This window comes from Tachysurus fulvidraco, chromosome 19, assembly GCF_022655615.1.
Source record: "Tachysurus fulvidraco isolate hzauxx_2018 chromosome 19, HZAU_PFXX_2.0, whole genome shotgun sequence".
Taxonomy (NCBI): Eukaryota; Metazoa; Chordata; class Actinopteri; order Siluriformes; family Bagridae; genus Tachysurus; species Tachysurus fulvidraco.
This window is the reverse complement of record NC_062536.1, coordinates 19,252,656-19,272,929: the sequence shown is the minus strand read 5'-3', so window position 1 is coordinate 19,272,929 and position 20,274 is coordinate 19,252,656. Positions and strand designations below refer to the sequence as shown.

Genomic DNA, 20,274 nt, shown 5'->3' with positions numbered 1-20,274 from the left:
CGAAGCCCATGCAGACACTGAAACCGAGATTTGAGGATCCCTATAGTCATCTCCACCTTGGCCCGTGTTCGGCTGTGAGCCAGGTTAAACCGTGTCTGTGGTCCAGGCTCAGGTTCAGGGTAGGGTGTCATTAAATAGGTCAGACAAGGGTATCCTCTGTCCCCCAGCAAGTAACCATTGTACTGTCCTGTAATGCAAATATAGTAAAAAGGAAAAAAAAAAACAATTGTATAAAGCAAAACATACCCTGCTGAAATGTCTGGCATAATGATGACTCGCGGAAAATTCTGGCATCATGCACAGATCCTGGCCATTTTGCCTAGACATTGGTAATGATTTGGGTTGCCTCACATATTACCTAGTGTCAGGACTCAATCCGGACTTTTGGCCACGTGCCTTTTTGTTTATCTTCCTCATCACGTGTCTGCCCCGCCTTCGTCTGCCCCTCCCTGTCTTCACACCTGATCCTTATTGTGTCATCGTGTCTTTTCATATTTAAGTGAGCCGCGTTGCCAAGTGCAGCGCAGAATCATTAGTTACGTTTACTCCTCGTCATGTCTAGTCTTTGTTTAGTGTCTTCATTTGTATTGCTTTTGTTATCATCTTATGTCGTTGTCTTTATCATTTATTAAACCCCTTTCATTTGAAGCTATCCTGCTTACGGGTCTGTCTCCTTCCTCTTCCGGTAGTGACACCTAGTTAGTGGAAAAAGTAATGACTTTAATGATTTTAAGAAGGGAAAAAATTAAGTTGTTACCTGCACATTGATACTATGAATAGATTTCCCATTAACATAGTCTCCCTCATTTATTGGTGGAGCTTTAATAGGAATGTGAGTGCCATCAATGCACCCAATTGCATTTGGAAACCCTGAAACAGAAAGTTATGGAAGTATGAAGTGTGTGTGCACATAATGAATACATGTATAGATATAAATAATATGACTAAATATTAAATATGCGTCATAGCTTTTACTACAAAGGACAAACCTGCCACTCTGTGGAATTCGTCTTTAATAAGCAGAGGTTTATGGCCAGGGAACTGCACAAACGTGGGTAAGAACTGTTTAAGTGCCAGACATACTGTACGAACGGCTCTACACACAGTTGCCTTTCCCACATGCTCTGAATCGCCCACACTGTACAAAAAATGGCCAGACGCAAAAAACCTAAGTGCTAAGCGCAGAACCGCGGTTTGTCACATTTGCGATATGCGGTTTTAAAAGACGTGTTAAATAAACTAACAAATCTTTTGAAAAATGATAACGCTCTTTCAAATATTCATTAGGGTATGCAAACACATCAATACGCGGTCTTATAACCCTCTCCCGGTGACAAAAAACTCGTATAATTTGTGCTACTGACGTAACTCCGAGCCGGTCTCCAAGTCGACACATCACAGGGTGAGCTCCACACTTAGACTTTTTGGTTACTAAAGACTGTTTTAGTTAGACTTAACTGTTAACTCTATAATTACTACAAAAATACTGAGAAAACTCCTCAGACCTGGATGAGAATGACTTCTTTATTGTGGTCAATCAGCCAACAAATTATAAGAGAAATTGCCAAATTAAAAGTAACAAATGAAAACCCCCCAAAAGAGCATGTCATGCAAAATCAATCAAGAAAAACAAGAACTCTCGCGACATCCTTGCAAAGATAAAAAACACCCACCTTGTCCCGCGGACACGGGCACGCACCTGGGCCCGTGCCCCCACGCACCCACGCGCACACACACCTTCGCCCCCGAAGAGACTGGAGCCTCAAATATCTTCTCAATATATGCCCTGGCGCTCCTAGGAGCCCAGGTGCCATATCACCTTATTTACCGGAATCATCTCCTATGTTTTCTAAATACACTGACCCAATTTCCCCTTATTTCCCATTACCTTTCACCCATATGCCCATTTATGGATTTTCCTCCCCTTATTTTTCATGACCTCAGACTAAACACCTGGGCCTTCTTCAGTCTGCACAACAAGTTTATGAGCACCACATGCCCATTTATGGATTTTCCTCCCTTTAGTTCTCAGGGCCTAGGTCTGTGAACCATGGTCTTTTTCATTCTACATAACATGTTATCACTATGGGCCAAGGTCTGAGAACCATGGTCTTCTTCATTTTCCATGACAATTTATGAGCTAAGGTCTGGGAACCAAGGTCTTTTCCCTTCTACATAACAAGTTGTTAGAGATTAAAGTAGATTAAAGCACATTTCAACATGACAAAACTACACTGATTATAAATCTGTTCAATTTACAGATTAATTTATTAAATTAAAATGATTAATAATGACTCATTATTTACTGCTAATCATTTCATTTCTTATTACATTAACATCAAGTGTCTTGTGAATTGAAATAAAATAAAGTTCCACATTTATAGTCAGCTGTTTTTTCACACTCACCCTGGCAGCAGTGACAGTACTGATTTTTGTCCTTATTGTTTATCTTGAATTCTTGTTCTTCTGCAGCAAAATGTACAGATTTAACACAATACATCTCCAGTTTGTCCAACAAGTATTAGAAGCAGTGTGAGATGTGTTCTTTTTAAAGTGAATGTACACAGGACCTGATGATGGAAGTCTGGATCACATTAACGAGTTGTTAACACACATCATGATACCAATGAACCCAGTTTATGAGTGTTTGTGAAGTGAAGTCGGCTCTCATACTGAGACCCCAAGTCTGCTGAGCTTGTTCTGTGGAACAGTCCTCAGGTGGGATTGGTCAAACTCTGAACAGGAGCAGGAGGTGATTGGTCAAACTGTCTGTAGAAAAGGCTGGGATTGGTCAAAGTTTCTGTAAGAGTGGGCAGAAGTGTTTAATTATTCTGCAGGAGCAGATGGGATTGGTCAAATGTTCTTCAAGAGAGGATGGGATTGATCAGACTTTATGCAGGAGTTGGTGTGGTGGGGTTTCTCAAAGGTTCTGCTTAAGTGGACAGGATTGGTCAGTTATTCTGTAGGTGACAGTAATATTGGTCAGCTTTCTTCAAGAGTGTGTGTGAAGGGTTAAACTTCATGTGTCAGTGGGTGAGAATGGAGATACTTTGAGCAGGAGAAGTTTGGGACTGGTCAGGAGCAGACAGGACTGGTCAGAGTTTCTGTGTGGTTCTTGTAGTGTTCAGGTTGGTGACTGTGCTGATGATGTTACAGTGTTTTTGTGAAATCTCTACAGAAAACCAGTTTTTTACATTTCACACTGAAATCATGTCAAAAACCTACAAATCACTGATGTTAATAATAATGTAGAAATACAACCCAGTGCCTTACAGAGTTTCTAATGAATGTCATCTAGTTACAGATAAAGAATCATTGTGATGTTTCACACAAACTGCTGTAGAACTCAAGGTCATCAGTGAAGATCTGAAATAAATGAAGAGATTTTAAAAAGATTTGTTTTGTCATGATTTTATATAATTCTCTGGTTTATACTGGTTAAAAATTTTATTTGTAGTTAATTATTGTCTAATAGTTTGTTAATAAACAAGAAATGTTCAGTTAATAAAGTCCTAATGTGGATTTTTAAGGTTAAATAATAAAATATAAAGTCTATATTAATAACACTAGGAACACTCACTCACTCATTTTCTATCGCTTTATTCGAACTACCTCGGGTCACGGTGAGCCTGTGCCTATCTCAGACGTCATCGGGCATCGAGGCAGGATACACCCTGGACAGAGTGCCAACCCATCGCAGGGCACACACACACTCTCATTCACTCACACACACACTACGGACAATTTTCCAGAGATGCCAATCAACCTGCCATGCATGTCTTTGGACAGGGGGAGGAAACCGGAGTACACGGAGGAAACCCCCGAGGCACGGGGAGAACATGCAAACTCCGCACACACAAGGCAGAAGCGGGAATCGAACCCCCAACCCTGGAGGTGTGAGGCGAACGTGCTACCCACTAAGCCACCGTGCCCCCACTAGGAACACTGTTATAATAATGTTGAATAACTTATACATATGGTTTGTGTGTATGTGTATGTGTGTGTGTGTGTGTGTGTGTGTGTGTGTGTGTGTGTGTGTGTGTGTGTGTGTTTTCTTGTTTCTTGTTCTTGCTGTATCACATCCTCCCCCTCAGCACCTGCAGTCACTCCCAGCTGCAGCAGTGTTTCTCTGTGCAGTCTCACTGACCGAGGTTTTTGTACGACGCTCTAACACTGTGTGAACACATAGCTACTACTGAACCAGTGACTGATCTCATGGTAACTCTGACAGTAGTAAACTCCTGTATCTTCAGTCTGGACTCCTCTGATGGTCAGAGTGAAGTCAGTATTAGATCCACTGCCACTGAAACGATCTGGAATCCCTGACTGTCTGCGAGTAGCATAGTAGATCAAGAGTTTAGGAGCTTCTCCAGGTTTCTGAAGGTACCAGTGTAGATTGTCACCATTATACACATCACTACTGGTTTTACAGTTGATGGTGACTGCGTTTCCTGGAGCAACAGTTTGCACTGAAGGAGTCTGAGTCACAGTCACCTGACCTCTGGATCCTGAAGAGAAACATAGATTGTGTTTCTGTGCTCTAAAGTGGTGTAGAATTAGTATGAAATGAAGTGTGTGAGGCTGTGAGTTGATGTTAAACTCTCACCTTGAGTCCAGAGGGCCAGTGTGCAGATGAAGACGCTGATCAAAGTCATGGTTGCTGTGGGTGAAGTTGCTGAGCAGCAGCTCTCAGTCATGAAGTGTTAAAGTCACAGGGCTATAAACACTCACAGAGCACTGAAGCATGGGCCACCAATGCAAAGTGTGTGTGTGTGTGTGTGTGTGTGTGTGTGTGTGTGTGTGTGTGTGTGTGTGTGTGTGTGTGTGTGTGTGTGTGCACTGTAGTGTGATGGAGGTTTTTGTACGATGGTTTCATTAGAATGTATCACTGTGGTACACTTTTGGTGGAGGCTCCAAACTCATTGTGAACAGTAAGTGTGTTTTCTTCTTTTTAAAACTAAACCAGTTTAGTTCATTACTAATTCCATGAAGAAATAAACTTAAACTAGATGATTTATGTTTAGAATGACATCATTGATGTTATTGTGTATTATTATGCTGTGTTGAGGAAAACATTTCAGTATCAGAACAGATCCCATATAAATGTTCTTCAACATTCAACAAATACACAATAATTGATGTTAAATATGTAATAATGACACACTTGCTATATATTCAACATGCAATAACTCTGCAGTTACTCTATAATAAACATTTAATAAATATAGTGACTTTGTGCTGATGTCAAATCCAGATGAAAGCTGCTGTGTGTGTTTGTGTTAAACAATGAATATTTCTGTAATCAGCTCCATTTGGATTTGCTGCAGTTAAATATGCTGAAGGTTTGAACTATAAAGTAATAAGACTTGTTATGAGAAATGATTTTTCCAGATAAATGACAGTGTGGAACATGTTTGTTTTGTCTCTGCACTGAAACTGAGGTCCAATAATAATAAAGTACTCAATGAAACTCAGTCATGAAGTCAGACTTTATTAGACTTTATTACTCTGTAAGATCAGTCAGTTCCACAAAGTTACAGAAATATTTCAGAATCCTTTCTAACTCTGTGTGTATGTGTGTGTGTGTGTGTGTGTGTGTGTGTGTGTGTGTGTGTGTGTGTGTGTGTGTGTGTGTGTGTGTTTGTGTGTGTGTGTGTGTGTGTGTGTGTATATGTGTGTGTGTGCTTCTCCACTCCAGCTGGTCCTGTGGTGAATCCCTCCGTGTCCCTGCTCCCTCCGTCCCCTCTGCAGCCGTGTGAAGGATCGTCATCGCTGCTCTGCCTGCTGTCTGGCTACTCTCCACAGGGGGCGCTGGTGAGCTGGACAGTGGACGGTGCCGAGGTGAAGAACGGGGTTCTGACCAGCGCGGAAGAAGAGAAGAACGGCCGTTACAGCCGCAGCAGCACCCTGACCCTCAGCAAAGACCTCTGGGAAAAGGGGCAGGAGTTCAGCTGTAAGGTCTCCCATAACAACGCCAATCATCCAGTCACGTTCAGAAAGAGTCAGTGTGAAGGCTAGTGGATCCAAGATAGAGTTTAACATAGAGCTGCTTATCATCCATCCTAAATAGAGTTTCAATTCTACACAATGCTGACATTTCTGTCTTTACTCTGTTCACTGTCCTGTTGCTCTTCCTGTAGTTTTTGCTGAAATAAAGCTGAGTTTTGGACGTTGTTTGTTCTTTTATTCCAGTTAATAGTGATGATCAGTGTGATGAGAGAGTGGGATTAGCTGTAGATTCAGTGCTGTGTGTTGTGCTTCAGTGAGTTTGACTGAAGGAAGTCGAACATCTGGTGAACTTTCTGCTCTATTCTGGGAGAAATGAAACTCTTCAGTCCTGTTCATGTAAATCTCACTTCCACCTCACTGCTCTCTCCATCTACCTCATTCTGACTTAACACTAACACTGACAGAATCAGTCATTAAATTTAACCTGATCGTGAGTTAATACTTGGTTTAAATTCAATTTATCTGAACCAGATTTTCCTTTCAGATGTTTTACAGGCTACAAACTAGTGTTCATCAAATACATTTAACTTCAGATTTACATGAAACACTGAACTCTTCATTATTAAATAGTGCATTATAAAACTATATATAGCTAATAATTGGCCCCAATATAGAGCTTTGTTACTTAACCATTTAGCATAGAAAACTGCCTCTTGTTTAAGTTTAATCTCTAGCACTAGCAAAGATCAATGAAATCTGTGTGTGTGTGTGTGTGTGTGTGTGTGTTTCATCAATTTTATTAGCTGATCTTGTGTTTAAAAGGATTTAATTCTGAAGTAACTCCCATAAGTAATATATGCTGCCCTGCGCTGCCCTGATACTGAAAACACAGCACAATTTCAACTCCCTGAATGTACTGGAAAGCCGAGGAGTGCAGAGCTGCATGGTGGAGCGGCCTAAACACATTAAAACTAAACAGAATTATAGCATTCACGCTGAAGTCTGCAGATGAAGTGTTTCAACCCTCATTGTGGCCAGACCCGACAGCGAAATACTAGTTGCAATAGCAATGTAACAAAGTGTATATAAGGAAATGTCATGAAATGTCATCTGGGTGTGAATTCACCTAGAGGCAAGCTTAGTATGTTATACTCAGTTATTGCTAATAGCGAGTGCATCATAAAACGAACGTAAGCTTACACTTGGAGAGTGTTTCTTGGTTTGTTAGTATCTTTGCATTTTAATTACTTTTACTTATTCTAATACTTTTTGATTATTTGAAGGAGATTTTATTTGTAATTTTCTTTTATTGTACTTTACATATATTACACACATTTATCTGTATTACGTTGCTTTTAATAAAAACAAGGCCTCCCATTGTGAGGACCCTGTAAAGACAAAAAAGTCTAAGTTTGTCTCCTTCATTTAAAGATTCAAACAATAGATTAAGTAGAAGAACTTGAAGAGGATCCTTTGTTAGAAGACCGAGGGACTTCGAAGGACACCTGCGTTCAAGGTAAGACCAACTCTGATAGCTGATCTTGTGTTTTCAAAAATAACCCGTGCAAACTAGGACACATTCCTTAGTGGGATTGTGGAAGGGTTTTCTACGCAATCCGAAAACATGTGTCACTAAAGGACACGTATGTCAGTATAAATTACTTAACATGTGATGTGATTTTGTAGCTATTTACGGCCTGTATGCCCTGCCTCACGTGTCTGGGGTCCTGAGTGTAAAAGAAGTGATTGTTAATTTTCTGTGCAAAATGGAGTTTTGCTTTCTTCATGGTTTTGGAAAGCCGAGCCCTTGATGACCTGAGAGTTTGACAGTTTGCACTTTCTGTACATAAAAACATCATCAAAATTAAATTAATTTAAAATATAATAAAATGTATAACAAGACCAGGATCAATAAGAGTACATAACAGAATCAGATGAAGCATCTACACCTTATCGCCAAGCCATTTAAAATCCCTTTAAAATCATATATAAACATAAGCTCCATAAATTTCAGGCAGCATGAACAGCACATTTAAATCCTTTTTTCCCAGTTCAGTGTGCACCAATGGAACAGACAGTAAGGACTATTCTTGTGATGGAAGGCTGTAGCTACCCACATGTTTCCTACAGATGTAGATCAGACACGGGATAGATTTATAAATGAGGACATGGCAGTGTTTTAGTCTGTGGATGGACAAGGCAGAGCATCAAAAACGAGAATACAACACACCATGATGAGCAATGGTCTTTTATGAAAGGTAGTGCCTCTATGAAAAAATGTAAAAGCTTGTAAACATTGAAAAGATGCATGCATATATATCACATCTCAATAATACAGCACAAGCAAAAGAAAGGCAGGACTTGTTTGTCATGGATGGTTTGGACTTTTCCCTGCCTGAACACCAGGGGGACATTCTGTCAGGCTTTGTTTATGTCTTGTGCCATGTGAGTGTGTTTATGTTTTGGAGGATGTCACCAGCCAAATCTACTTTTTTTGTTTCCTCTGTGACCTGTGGCATCACTCCTCACCTGTTTCTGAGGGGGTCGCTGCTTCACTTCCTGTATTTTCGTGGAAGACGCAGCCCCACTTCTTGCATGCCGGGGATGTTCCAGGCCTGATTTTTTTTCTTTTTTTTCCCTTTCCTTTTTTGTGGACATTTTAATGCTCCTGTGGGGTAGATGGCTTGGTAACAGCATTTAGCAGAGGATTTTGCCCTTCTGCTCAGCTGTGGACTTCGCATAGCCCTTCTGCTCGACTTTTGCTCCCCCAACTTGTCTCACTGTGTTCCTCGCTTCACCCTACATGCCTTGCTGTGTTCCTTGCTCTGTTCCTTGCACTGTTATGGACATCTTGGACTATTCCCTGCCTGAACACCAGGAGGACATTCTGTCAGGCTTTGTTTGTCTTTGTTTGTGTTTGTGTTTTTGGGTTGTATTTGTGCTCACGTGTTTGCCCTGCCCGATCCTTAATTTGTTCCCACCTCTGCACACCTGTTCCTTGTGTTTCTTTGTTTGTTTCCTCTATTTATATCCAGTTGTCTTGTTTGTGTTGCTTGCTGAGTCTAGATGTTTCTTGTATGTCATGTCTCCTGGTTTCTTTTTTATTCTTTGCCTTTTGTTTGTAGTTTTTGTTAATTTTCTTAATAATGCCCCTTTTTATGTTATCCCTGTATTTGTGTCCATGGAGATGCCTGTTTTTCTGACATTGGTTTTAAAATATAGTCCCAGATTAAATTCTTTTTTCCAGTTGCTGTACATGGGGCACAAAGCAGAGAGTGTGTTAAAGGACGCTGTGATGCCTTTGGCCCTGTGGCACACTTTTGGTTACACTGAGTGAACAGGAGGTAAGATCTGCTGACTGTAATCATTGAGTTCTGTTTGAGAGAGCAATAGTATGTTTAGACAGTCCAGTGCTGATGAGCTGATGGTATGATCTACAGTATTGATGCTTTGGACAGATCAAAGAACAAGGCTGCTCAGTGTTGCTTGTTGTCAACAGATTTGATTAAATCATTTAGTACTTCTAAAGCTGCAGTAATTTTTCTGTGCTGCGGTGTTTTCTGAAACCATAAAAAAATCAGACAGGATGTTATTAGCTGTCATGGATCAGCTCGGACTTCTGGCCATGTGCTATTGTTGTTGTCATGTGTCTACCCCGCCTTTGTCTGTTCCTCCCTGTCTCCACAACTGTCCCTGATTGTCTCTTGTATTTAAGTGTGTCGCGTTGCCGATGGAGGGCGAATCATTTGTGTGTGTGGTCACGTCTAGTCGTGTTAACCGTTGTTAAGTGTCGTCATTTGTGTTGTTTATTCCGCGTATTTTACCGTGTTGTCTTTATTGTTTATTAAACCCCTGTCATTTGAAACTATCCTGCGTATGGGTCTGTCTTCCTCCTACCCAGACTGTGACATTAGCAAAAATTAATTGATTGCTGACAAGTGATTTGAGAACTTTAACCAGGACAGACAGCTCAGAAATGGACAAGTAAATATTTAAGTCAGCATACCTGTGCTGCTAAAGAGACAACACTGTACTGTTAGCCTGGATAAGTTGAATTTACTTGGAGCAAACTTGTTGACCTAAAGAAATAAAGTAATGTGTAATTGATAACTTGAGAAAACGTAACTTAAAAATTCCAGCCCATCTAACAAAATCTGTGAAGAATACTCCTGAGAACATTTTCCCCATAAAACATGCTATATAAAGTCTATACTAATATAACATTAAAACTATAGTCTGCATTCATGCATTTGCATTCACCTGCATTCGTTCAAAAATAAAAGTTATTATCTTCAATTGAACATCGTAATTTTTACAATCCCAAGACTAACCTTCTTTTCTCTTTTTTCAAGGGACCTAATCTCTGAAATTGTTCTTCTTCTGCAGATATAGTCAGTGTAAGGAAACTTGTGCAGAAACGTGTTATTCTCAAAGTGAAACAATGCAAAGATTCTCAGATCAGGAGGAAGAACTATGGACCTACTGATCAAAATAAATAAAAACAAACCTTTGGTTTGACCAACCAAACTTTGAAATGACCATGTAATATCTTGTTGATGAAGCCACATTACACTGTAACTGCAAGCTGGTTTTTTAGAGATTGAATTTTAGATGTCAGCTCACCCTTTTCCCAGATTAAGAAATACATGCTGAATGAAGTGGAAAGTGTTTTTCATATACTTCAGATAGTCCAAGTGCAGGGCATAAGTGTTGCAGATTTCATGTAATTAATATAATAAAAAAAAATACAAATTAAAGTAACTTTAAACTTTTTACATGCCTCACTGCTCTAGACTGATATACCAGTGTGAGGGTTTTTTCACAAGAAATTCATAAAGGGGACAATTAGCTATAAATTTCAGGAACCCTGAATAAAAAATAAATCTGCAGATCTGGTGTAAATAATTTAAATAAAAAATATACAAATTAAAGTAACTTTAAACTATACCCATCTAATAATGAATTAAAAAAGTGTAGATGATAACGTCTTGGGGGTCACATGACATTCATAAAGGCCATTTGGGGTCAATTACCTATAAAGTTCAGGAACCCCTCAGGAACCCCTGTTCTATCTTCTCTTCAAACACAATCAGCTTTGCAGCTCATGTGCTAATGTGGTACATCAAAACAAGTACTTTCAAAATGCAGCATTATTTTGTGTTATAAAGTCTTTAGGTTAGAGAAAATACAGAGATCTTCCTTGTTTCCTACCAAGTTACAGTTCTGATTGTGTTTGTAGAAAAGTTTGATCATCAAATCATCAGAGTGATCATGTCATAAACAGCACAACCTTTAGACATGTATTTATCTGTGCTGAATTTGATGAAAAAAGAAGTAAAGCTATTTATTACATGTGAGTTATGTTGATGTAGTTTAGTGGTAGAGGTGGGTGTGGTTAAATTACATTAGTGTAGAATGGGACATACGGAGCAGTCAAGTGAAAGTTTGATACTTTGCTATGCAACATGTTCTTGTGCCAATACACTGATACTCAACATACAGAAGGTTCTGCAAATAAGTTGTATGGAAACGTTTGTTCTGTGAGACTGAGTGAAGTGGTATTCATCAGGAGCACAAGGGATTAATCACACTTTCTGTAAGACCTGGTGGGATTAGTCAAACTTTACATGTGGTTGTTATGTTCAGGTTGTTGACTGTGCTGCTGATTTTTTGTCTTTGATAACTTTATAAAGAAAATCATAATCGAATAGTTTATTAATAATAAACATGTTCAATTAATTGTCAGTGTCTTTATTTAATGAATGTTAATATTGTGTGCATTAGTGTCTGTGTGTGTGTGTGTGTGTGTGTGTGTGTGTGTGTGTGTGTGTGTGTGTGTGTGTGTGTGTGTGTGTGTGTGTGTGTGTGTGCATTAGTGAGTTAGTGTGGTGTGTTTTCTCTGGTCCACAGTGTGTGTCATTGTGCTGTATCACATCCTCCCCCTCAGCACCTGCAGTCACTCCCAGCTGCAGCAGTGTTTCTCTGTGCAGTCTCACTGACCGAGGTTTTTGTATGACGCTCTAACACTGTGTGAACACATAGCTACTACTGATCACATGGAAACTCTGACAGTAGTAATCTCCTGTATCTTCAGTCTGGACTCCACTGATGGTCAGAGTGAAGTCAGAATCAGATCCACTGCCACTGAAACGATCTGGAATCCCTGACTCTAATGTATCAGCATCGTAGATCAGGAGTTTAGGAGCTTCTCCAGGTTTCTGCAGGTACCAGGCGAGACGGTACCCATCATCCACATCGCTACTGGTTTTACAGTTGATGGTGACTGTGTTTCCTGGAGCAACAGTTTGCACTGAAGGAGTCTGAGTCACAGTCACCTGACCTCTGGATCCTGAAGAGAAACATAGATTGTGTTTCTGTGCTCTAAAGTGGTGTAGAATTAGTATGAAATGAAGTGTGTGAGGCTGTGAGTTGATGTTAAACTCTCACCTTGAGTCCAGAGGGCCAGTGTGCAGATGAAGACGCTGATCAAAGTCATGGTTGCTGTGGGTGAAGTTGCTGAGCAGCAGCTCTCAGTCATGAAGTGTTAAAGTCACAGGGCTATAAACACTCACAGAGCACTGAAGCATGGGCCACCAACTGCTATTCTGGGAAAAATGTTCATGCAAATCTCTCTTACACCTCACTGCTCTCTCTCTCTCTCTTCTCTCTCCTCTCTCTCTCTCTCTCTCTCTCTCTCTCTCTCTCTCTCTCTTGATTGTCTTCTCATCGTGGTCTGACACTTGTCATGATCCACATCATGAACCTTATTCTGAATTAATAATCACACAGCAGGTCTTCAACACTACTACTGAAAAACTGTCTGTAACTTTATAAGGAATCAGATTTACACTTAATTCATGTCATTTAGTCTGAGACAGAACAGCAGCAGTAGGAGGAGGACAATCCTACAGAGTACAGAGGATTCATAACTTTGTGAGATTTTACCAGAACAGTTTAAACAAGTCCTGGATCCAGCTGCAATCATGAATCTGGTCTTTTATGAATTTCCAGCTGTTTAGCAGCTGCCTGATTTCAGCATTGAATGTATTTAAGGTGTCACACTGCACCCTGGTGGTTAAGATTCATGTAAATCTAGACACGTTTTTAACTTAATCTACAACCAACACAACTCCCATGATCCTCAGTGTGTAACTTCGTCATATGATCTGACAGCCTGCTTCTCTTCCAAACCTGTGAGCTTTAGTTAGGGGCTCCTGTCTTTGCCCGTTTGTCACCTTCCCTGAACAAACAAAACGAACAAAGATGGAAGTGTCCAGACACCTGATGCATGCATAAGACGTATTCAGTTTAGAGCTAATGACTTGCAGAGTACACATCTCCATCTTGGAGCATGCAAAAATGAAAAGACGATTTAGGACAAGCCAAGCTCTGGATCATATCTTTGCTGAAAATGAGGCAGAGGACAGAGAACAGCATAGTGATATGGACAAGCAGGTTTCTGATGACAAAGATGATGTAAAGTATTAACAGAAGACACAGACACTTTTGAGTCTGATGAAGTGGTTGCCAGTGCTGAAGCTGCTCCTGCTCCTGCTGAAACATTCAGATCCAAAAAAGGTAACATCTATTGGAGCTCAGTACCTCCTGCCTTTCATGGCAGGGCAGCTGCTGCAAATGTCATCAAAATCTACAGATTTACACAGGAAAACTTGGGAGTGGCATCCCTGAGAAAAAACAAGGGAAACTTGTAATATTCAATATGACTACTGGACTGCAGGATCACAATATCACGTGTGACAATTTTTTTTACCAGCTATGACCTTGGACAAGAACTTCTTAGATGGAAACTTAGCATGGTGAGTAAAAAATAAAAATAAACCTGAATTGCCCATTGAAATTTTGCAGGTGAAGCACAGGGCTCCTCTTTCTTAAAAATTCATTTTTACAGACACCACCACTGTTGTTTCATATTGTCCATAAAAAACAACCGGAATGTCGTACTTATGTCCACTTATCACAAAGATGCAGCTGTGTCATCATGAAGTGACAAAAAGCCCATACTGATCCTGGACTATAATAAAAACAAAGGAGAGGTGGACAACCTGGACAAACTGACTGCCACACAGAATCACCAGCAAATGACCAGGAGATGGCCAATGGTTGTGTTTTATAACATGCTAGATGTTTCAGCATACAACACATTTATGTTTTGGACCCACATCCACCTAGGGTGGAACCAAAAAAAAACAAGCAAAGAATTTTTCTTGAGAACGTAGGAATTTCCATTGTCAAGTCACACATTGAGTGAAGGGAACGGCTGCCCGGAGACCGAGCCGCGCCGCCTTGGTCAGACAGCTACAGAGTTCACCTAGCACCACATCCATGCCATCAGCAACACAAAGACCATCACTGCCTGCCAGAGGTGGCAAAAGTACACACATCCTTTACTCAAATAGAAGTACAGATACTCGTTTTTTAAAAGACTCCAGTAAAAGTAGAAGTAGTGACGACACTCTTTTACTCGAGTTAAAGTAAAGAATTATTGGCTCTGACATACTCCGATACTACTACCTGTTTAGTGTCATGCTGGTAACTGGACGTCATGTTTTATATACACACACACACACATATATATATATATATATATATATATATATATATATATATATATATATATATATATAATTTTGTGCAGATGGATATTTGTGTTCATCAGCCACAAGAGTGTTAGGAAAGGCAGGCACTGATGTAGGTGAGGTAGGGTGGAGTCAGCGTTCACATTCATCCCAAAGGTGTTCAGTAGGGATGAGATCAGAAAACAACCATATATAGCAGGAAAGGTCAGGTGACCCAATACTTTTGGAAATATAATGTATACCAAGTGTATCACCAAGGCCATATCCCAAACTGTAGGGAGATTCCAACTCTTTCCTTGAAAACAACTCAAAATTATTGTGATGTTTTACAAATGACAAAAATAATGTTAATTAAATTAAGCACTTTGTGGTTTTTTTTTCAATGAGAAGAAATAATATTAAAACTAACAAGTCCGTATGGAAAATGTAAGAAGTAAAAAGTACAGACATTTGTGTAAAAATGTAATGAGTAAAAGTAAAAAGTTGTCCGAAAAATAAATAGTGGAGTAAAGTACTGATACCAGAAAAATGTACTTAAGTACAGTAAGGAAGTATTTTTACTCCGTTACTTCCCACCTCTGCTGCCTGCGTCCCCCTCCGCCAGCCCTGTATCAACCAGCACAGCCACAACCCACTGAGGACACCTGATTCTAAAAGAAAGCGGTGTCAGGTCTACCCTAGCAATAAGGACAGAAAGACAAATATATTGTGCTTTTACTGCAAAATATATCTCTGCAAAGAACACACTAAAAGTGTCATTTTTGCCACACATGCATCTAAACACTCAAACATACTCCTGCATATTTTTGCACATAAATGCTTTTTTGGATTTAGAAGTAATATGTAACCTCAGGCTTAGGTTAATGTAATTAATAACTAATTGAACCTTCCTATTGTCCCTGGGTCTTTTTGACCCGGATGGAAGATTTTAATGTGTCATAACTTGGGTTTTCTTCCACATATTTGCCTGAAATTTACCAGGATTGTCCCAAATTATGAACTTTGCAAGCAAAATTAATTGTCTATTTTCGTTGGTCTATGTATTCAGAACAATATATACTTTGCGCCTTGGATCTGCTTGGGTCATTTTGACCCGGCCACATTTAGTGGGGCAATAGGTCACACTTTTGCCCTTTTTAACCCGATAAACATACATACAGACACAAAAATACACACATAAAATGTCCACTAACACACGCACCCAAAACACACACTAACACCCTCCCCCCCACACACACGCAAGCACACACACACACACACACACACACAAACACACATTGCACACGCATTGCATTTCACACGCATTGCATTTCATTAGGCCTCCAGAAAAGAAAAAAAGGCAAATATTTGTAAATATTTGTAAATATGATCTACCGAAATGATGCTACACACACACACACACACACCCACGCACACATATGCACACACAAACACACACACACACACACACGTATTGGGCATTGCATTTCTTTAGGCCTCCAGAAAAAAAAAGCTAAACATTTGTAAATATTTCTCACTTTTGATGTACCTTTGCCTAGCAGAGGGCAAATATGTTCTACCGAAATGATGCTACACACACACACACACACACACACACACACACACACACACACACACACACACACACACACACACACACACACACACAAGCATTGGGCATTGTATGGAATAAAAACACTGTCAATAATAATCGTACGTAATACAAAACCATTTGTTCAAACCATTTGTGTGTAAATTTTTATTTAATTGTGCGTAATTTAAAACTATTGTACGTAATTATGTTTTTTACGGAGTTGGATCCCAAAACCTACGGCCACGACAGCTTACAGATACGAGATTTTGTGTGTTTGTTCAAATACAACTCCAAAATGTACGACTATGACAGTTTACACACACAACGCTTGTTTTCACAACACCTCTTTTTCACACACGAAAACGGTCTGCGAAACAACTGTCAAAAATACGTCATCACATTCACAGGCATTACTATCCGAGGGAAGATAAATCGATTCCACGAAGTGCGCATGTGCCCCGCCCTCTTCTAAAATACTGCCGCCGAAATGGTGTGTTAGTTATCATTAATAACAGAGAGAATTTTGTGCTAACACTTTAAAATAATGGTTTTTATTTTATTTCTTGACTTTTACAAGGCATTTGTTTCTGTTGAACATACTTTTTTATTTGAAATCTTAGATTTTTTAGGTTTTGGGAGTAATTTTTGTAAAATAATTAAGATGTTTTATACTGACATATAGTTCTGTGTCCCTGAATCCTAGTATAACTCCTAGGTTTGAAGTGCTCCGTATTAGGCAGGGATGCCTGATTTCTCCCAAACTGTTTTTTCTAGCCACTCAATCACTTATATTACTCATTAATCATAACGCCGATTTGCATGGGATCTCAATATTTGACAAGGAATTTAAAATTAGTCAATTTGCAGACGACACAGCAATCCTTTTAAAGAATAAATTCATGGTTGATGTTGCCCTAAATTCAGTCTCTATTTTCTCTAAAGCTTCAGGATTTACCCTTAATATTAAAAAATGTGAGCTACTTCCCATTCACTCATCAACGGACTCAATCATCTCTTCAATTGAGGTTAAAGACAAAGTGAAATATTTAGGAATAGTTTTGTCTAAAAATGCTATTAGAAGAGAAGACGTTAACTTTTCTAACCAGTTAATAGATACGAGGAAATCTTTGAGCCGCTGGAGTCACTCTGTCTAAATCGGATGGTATTTCCAAAATAATCTCTCCATGCCACTCCCTGTATGTTTCTACAGTTAATGTTAAGAAAGCTAATTCGATCGTTTTCCAATTTCTGTGGAAAAACAAAACTCATTACATTAAGAAATCACAGCTGGTTAAAGACTATGATGTGGGTGGTATTAAAGCATTGGATTTTGAAGCAATGTTTGGGACATTCGAGATTAACTGGTTGAAAACATATCTATCACAACCAGATTCTATGTGGTTTCACATACCTAGAAATCTATTTAAACAAGTAGGAGGGCTTGATTTTCTTTTGCATTGTGATTTTGAGGTGACCAAAATTCCAGTTATGTTGTCAAAATTCAACAAACAAGTTCTTCAATATTGGAAAATGATATTCACCCATAACTTTTCTCCTCATGGATCTACCTTATGGAACAATAGGGTCATTATAATCAATAGGAAATCACTGTTCAGGTATGATTGGTATGAAAAGGGACTTGTTTTTGTGAATGATAGATGACAAGGGTATCCTTTTGGATTACAAAGCCTTCCTAGACAAATAATATTTGAACTGTACATATAGAAAATACAATATGATATGTAAAGCAATACCTGCACCGTTATTACAGTTAATTCAAAACACATTGTTAAATGCAAGTACAAGACCCTTACCAACAATACCAAATTTAGTTATTAATGATTGCACTTTATTTCACAATAAATGTAATAATAAATGTATTAGTGATGCTTTGAAATCTATACAGTATTGTTATTTGGTTACAACAGAGGAGTGTGTATACAGATTCTAAACATGGATACATTGTCCATAAAAAAATCACATTTTAATATCATTAAATGGCCCATTTCCACAAAAATTAAAGAGACCCACTTTAAAATAATCTATAAGATATATCCAGTCGCTGACATTCTTAGAAGAAGATTTAAATTTGATGTAGACCCTTGTGTTTTTTGTGAGGTGGCTGATGAGACTCTGGAACACATGTTCTTTTTTTGCCCCGTATCTAACAGCTTCTGGTCTGAGATACACAATTGGCTGTCACTTAAGATGGATAATATCCCTACTTTCAACCTGTCACACATACTCTTTTATATGAACAATACAGATTCATCAGTATCTGATTTACTCAATATGATTATTATGATGGGTAAATATCATATTCATTGCAGTAAGTGGAGGTGTTCTAAGCCTTCGTTTGTTTGGTTTATGAATGACTTTAAACTGTTATTTTCCTCACTGAAAAAGATCAAATCTGCTAAAATTGCAAGGAAAATGCTCTCTCCTTGTTCTAGATATTTGCTTTCTACCTTCTTTAGCCGTTTTTGATTTGTGTATTTAAGCGCCCCCCCCCCCTATACTCTTTGTTCTTTTTTTAAGAGATTATTTTGTACAGTGACAACATTTGTATTGTATATACACATGTATATCCTGTTCCCTAACGAGAGTTTTGTATGTTGGTGCTTTTGGTTAATAAAAATAAATAAATAAATAAATAAATAAATAAATAAATAAATAAATAAATAAATAATGGTCTGTTGGTAACGAGTGACTATGCAGGAAGTAATAGGTAGTACTGCATTAGCACTGAGCTTAATACTACTAACTAATATGGAAGCAAGATGAACTGTTGTGATTAGTAATTAAGTGGTTCTTTATTACTTTATCATAAATAGCAAGTAGTTCTTAATCAGGATATTTTTATTTGGTAATTATTGAATACCAAATAAAGAATTACCTTTGTCCTAAATGTGCTATTACTTATACTGCTTAGTTCATCTTGCTTCCATATTAGTTAGTAGTATTAAGCTCAGTGTTACCTATTACTACCTATTACTTCCTGCATAGTCACTCGTTACCAACAGACCATTATTTTAAAGTGTTAGCACAAAATTCTCTCTGTTATTAGTGATAACTAACCCGCCATTTCGGAGACAGTGGTTTAGAAGAGGGCGGGGCACATGCGCACTTCGTGGAATCGATTTATCTTCCCTCGGATAGTAATGCCTGTGAATGTGATGACGTATTTTTGACAGTTGTTTCACAGACCGTTTTCGTGTGTGAAAAAGAGGTGTTGTGAAAGCAAGCGTTGTGTGTGTAAACTGTCATAGTCGTACATTTTGGAGTTGTATTTGAACAAACACACAAAATCTCGTATCTGTAAACTGTCGTGGCCGTAGGTTTTGGGATCCAACTCTGCAAAATTTAAATTTACACACAAATGCTTTGAATTAACTACGATTATTATTGACTTTTTTTTTTATTCTATACATTGCAATACATTCGATCTCCAAAAAAACAAAAACAATCATTTGTAAATATTTCACACTGTTATATACATTTGTCCAGCTGGGGACAATATCTTCTCTTTTCATCTACCAACAATCTTTACACACACACACACACACACACACACACACACACACACACACACACACACACACACACACACACACACACACACACACACACACACACATGTTGTGTTTTCTAATTCAAATCATATTTGTTTCCTGTCTCTTATTTATGAATTTAGTTGCATTAGTCAGCTTTGGCCTGGAGATATGCTGAGTAATGTTTGACATTTATCAGTCAGCGGTTATCCAAAATAATATGTAATAATTTCTGCTTATTTTACTCAAAACATGGCAAAATAAGGTTTATTGATCATAAATTAAGTATAATAAAAAAACATAAGTAGGTAAACAAAGTTTTATTCACATGAAAGTGATAATTGTAGAATTTTTGATTTATAAGCATTCAAGTCAATTCGGCCTGGAAAAAAACAGGTTTTATTATTTACTGACTTTAAAAATGGTCAAAATGGTTTCAAAACAATCTCCTTCCTTTGAAATATACCAGCTTGTAATTCAGCATCAACTTTTGTGCCTCTATCGTGAAAATAATTCAAAATTTCTGTTTTTTGTTGTTTTTTTTTACTAAAGAACGAGGTATTTTTGTATATAAATAAGGTTTATTATACAAAATATAATTTGG

At 38.5% G+C, this 20,274-nt stretch overlaps 2 gene segments (V, D, J or C); both read right to left on the bottom strand.

The window, feature by feature from the left end:
* Positions 1-3,813: 3,813 nt before the first annotated feature.
* LOC125139571 lies at positions 3,814-4,661 on the bottom strand (the record flags this gene model as incomplete). The annotated part of the segment is given in 2 exon segments: positions 3,814-4,508; positions 4,607-4,661. Coding segments are annotated over 2 exon segments (396 nt in total), but the record flags the coding sequence as incomplete, so codon positions are not given.
* Positions 4,662-11,810: 7,149 nt separating this feature from the next.
* LOC125139570 lies at positions 11,811-12,483 on the bottom strand. The segment is given in 2 exon segments: positions 11,811-12,298; positions 12,397-12,483. Coding segments are annotated over 2 exon segments (378 nt in total).
* Between the last annotated feature and the right edge of the window lie 7,791 nt (positions 12,484-20,274).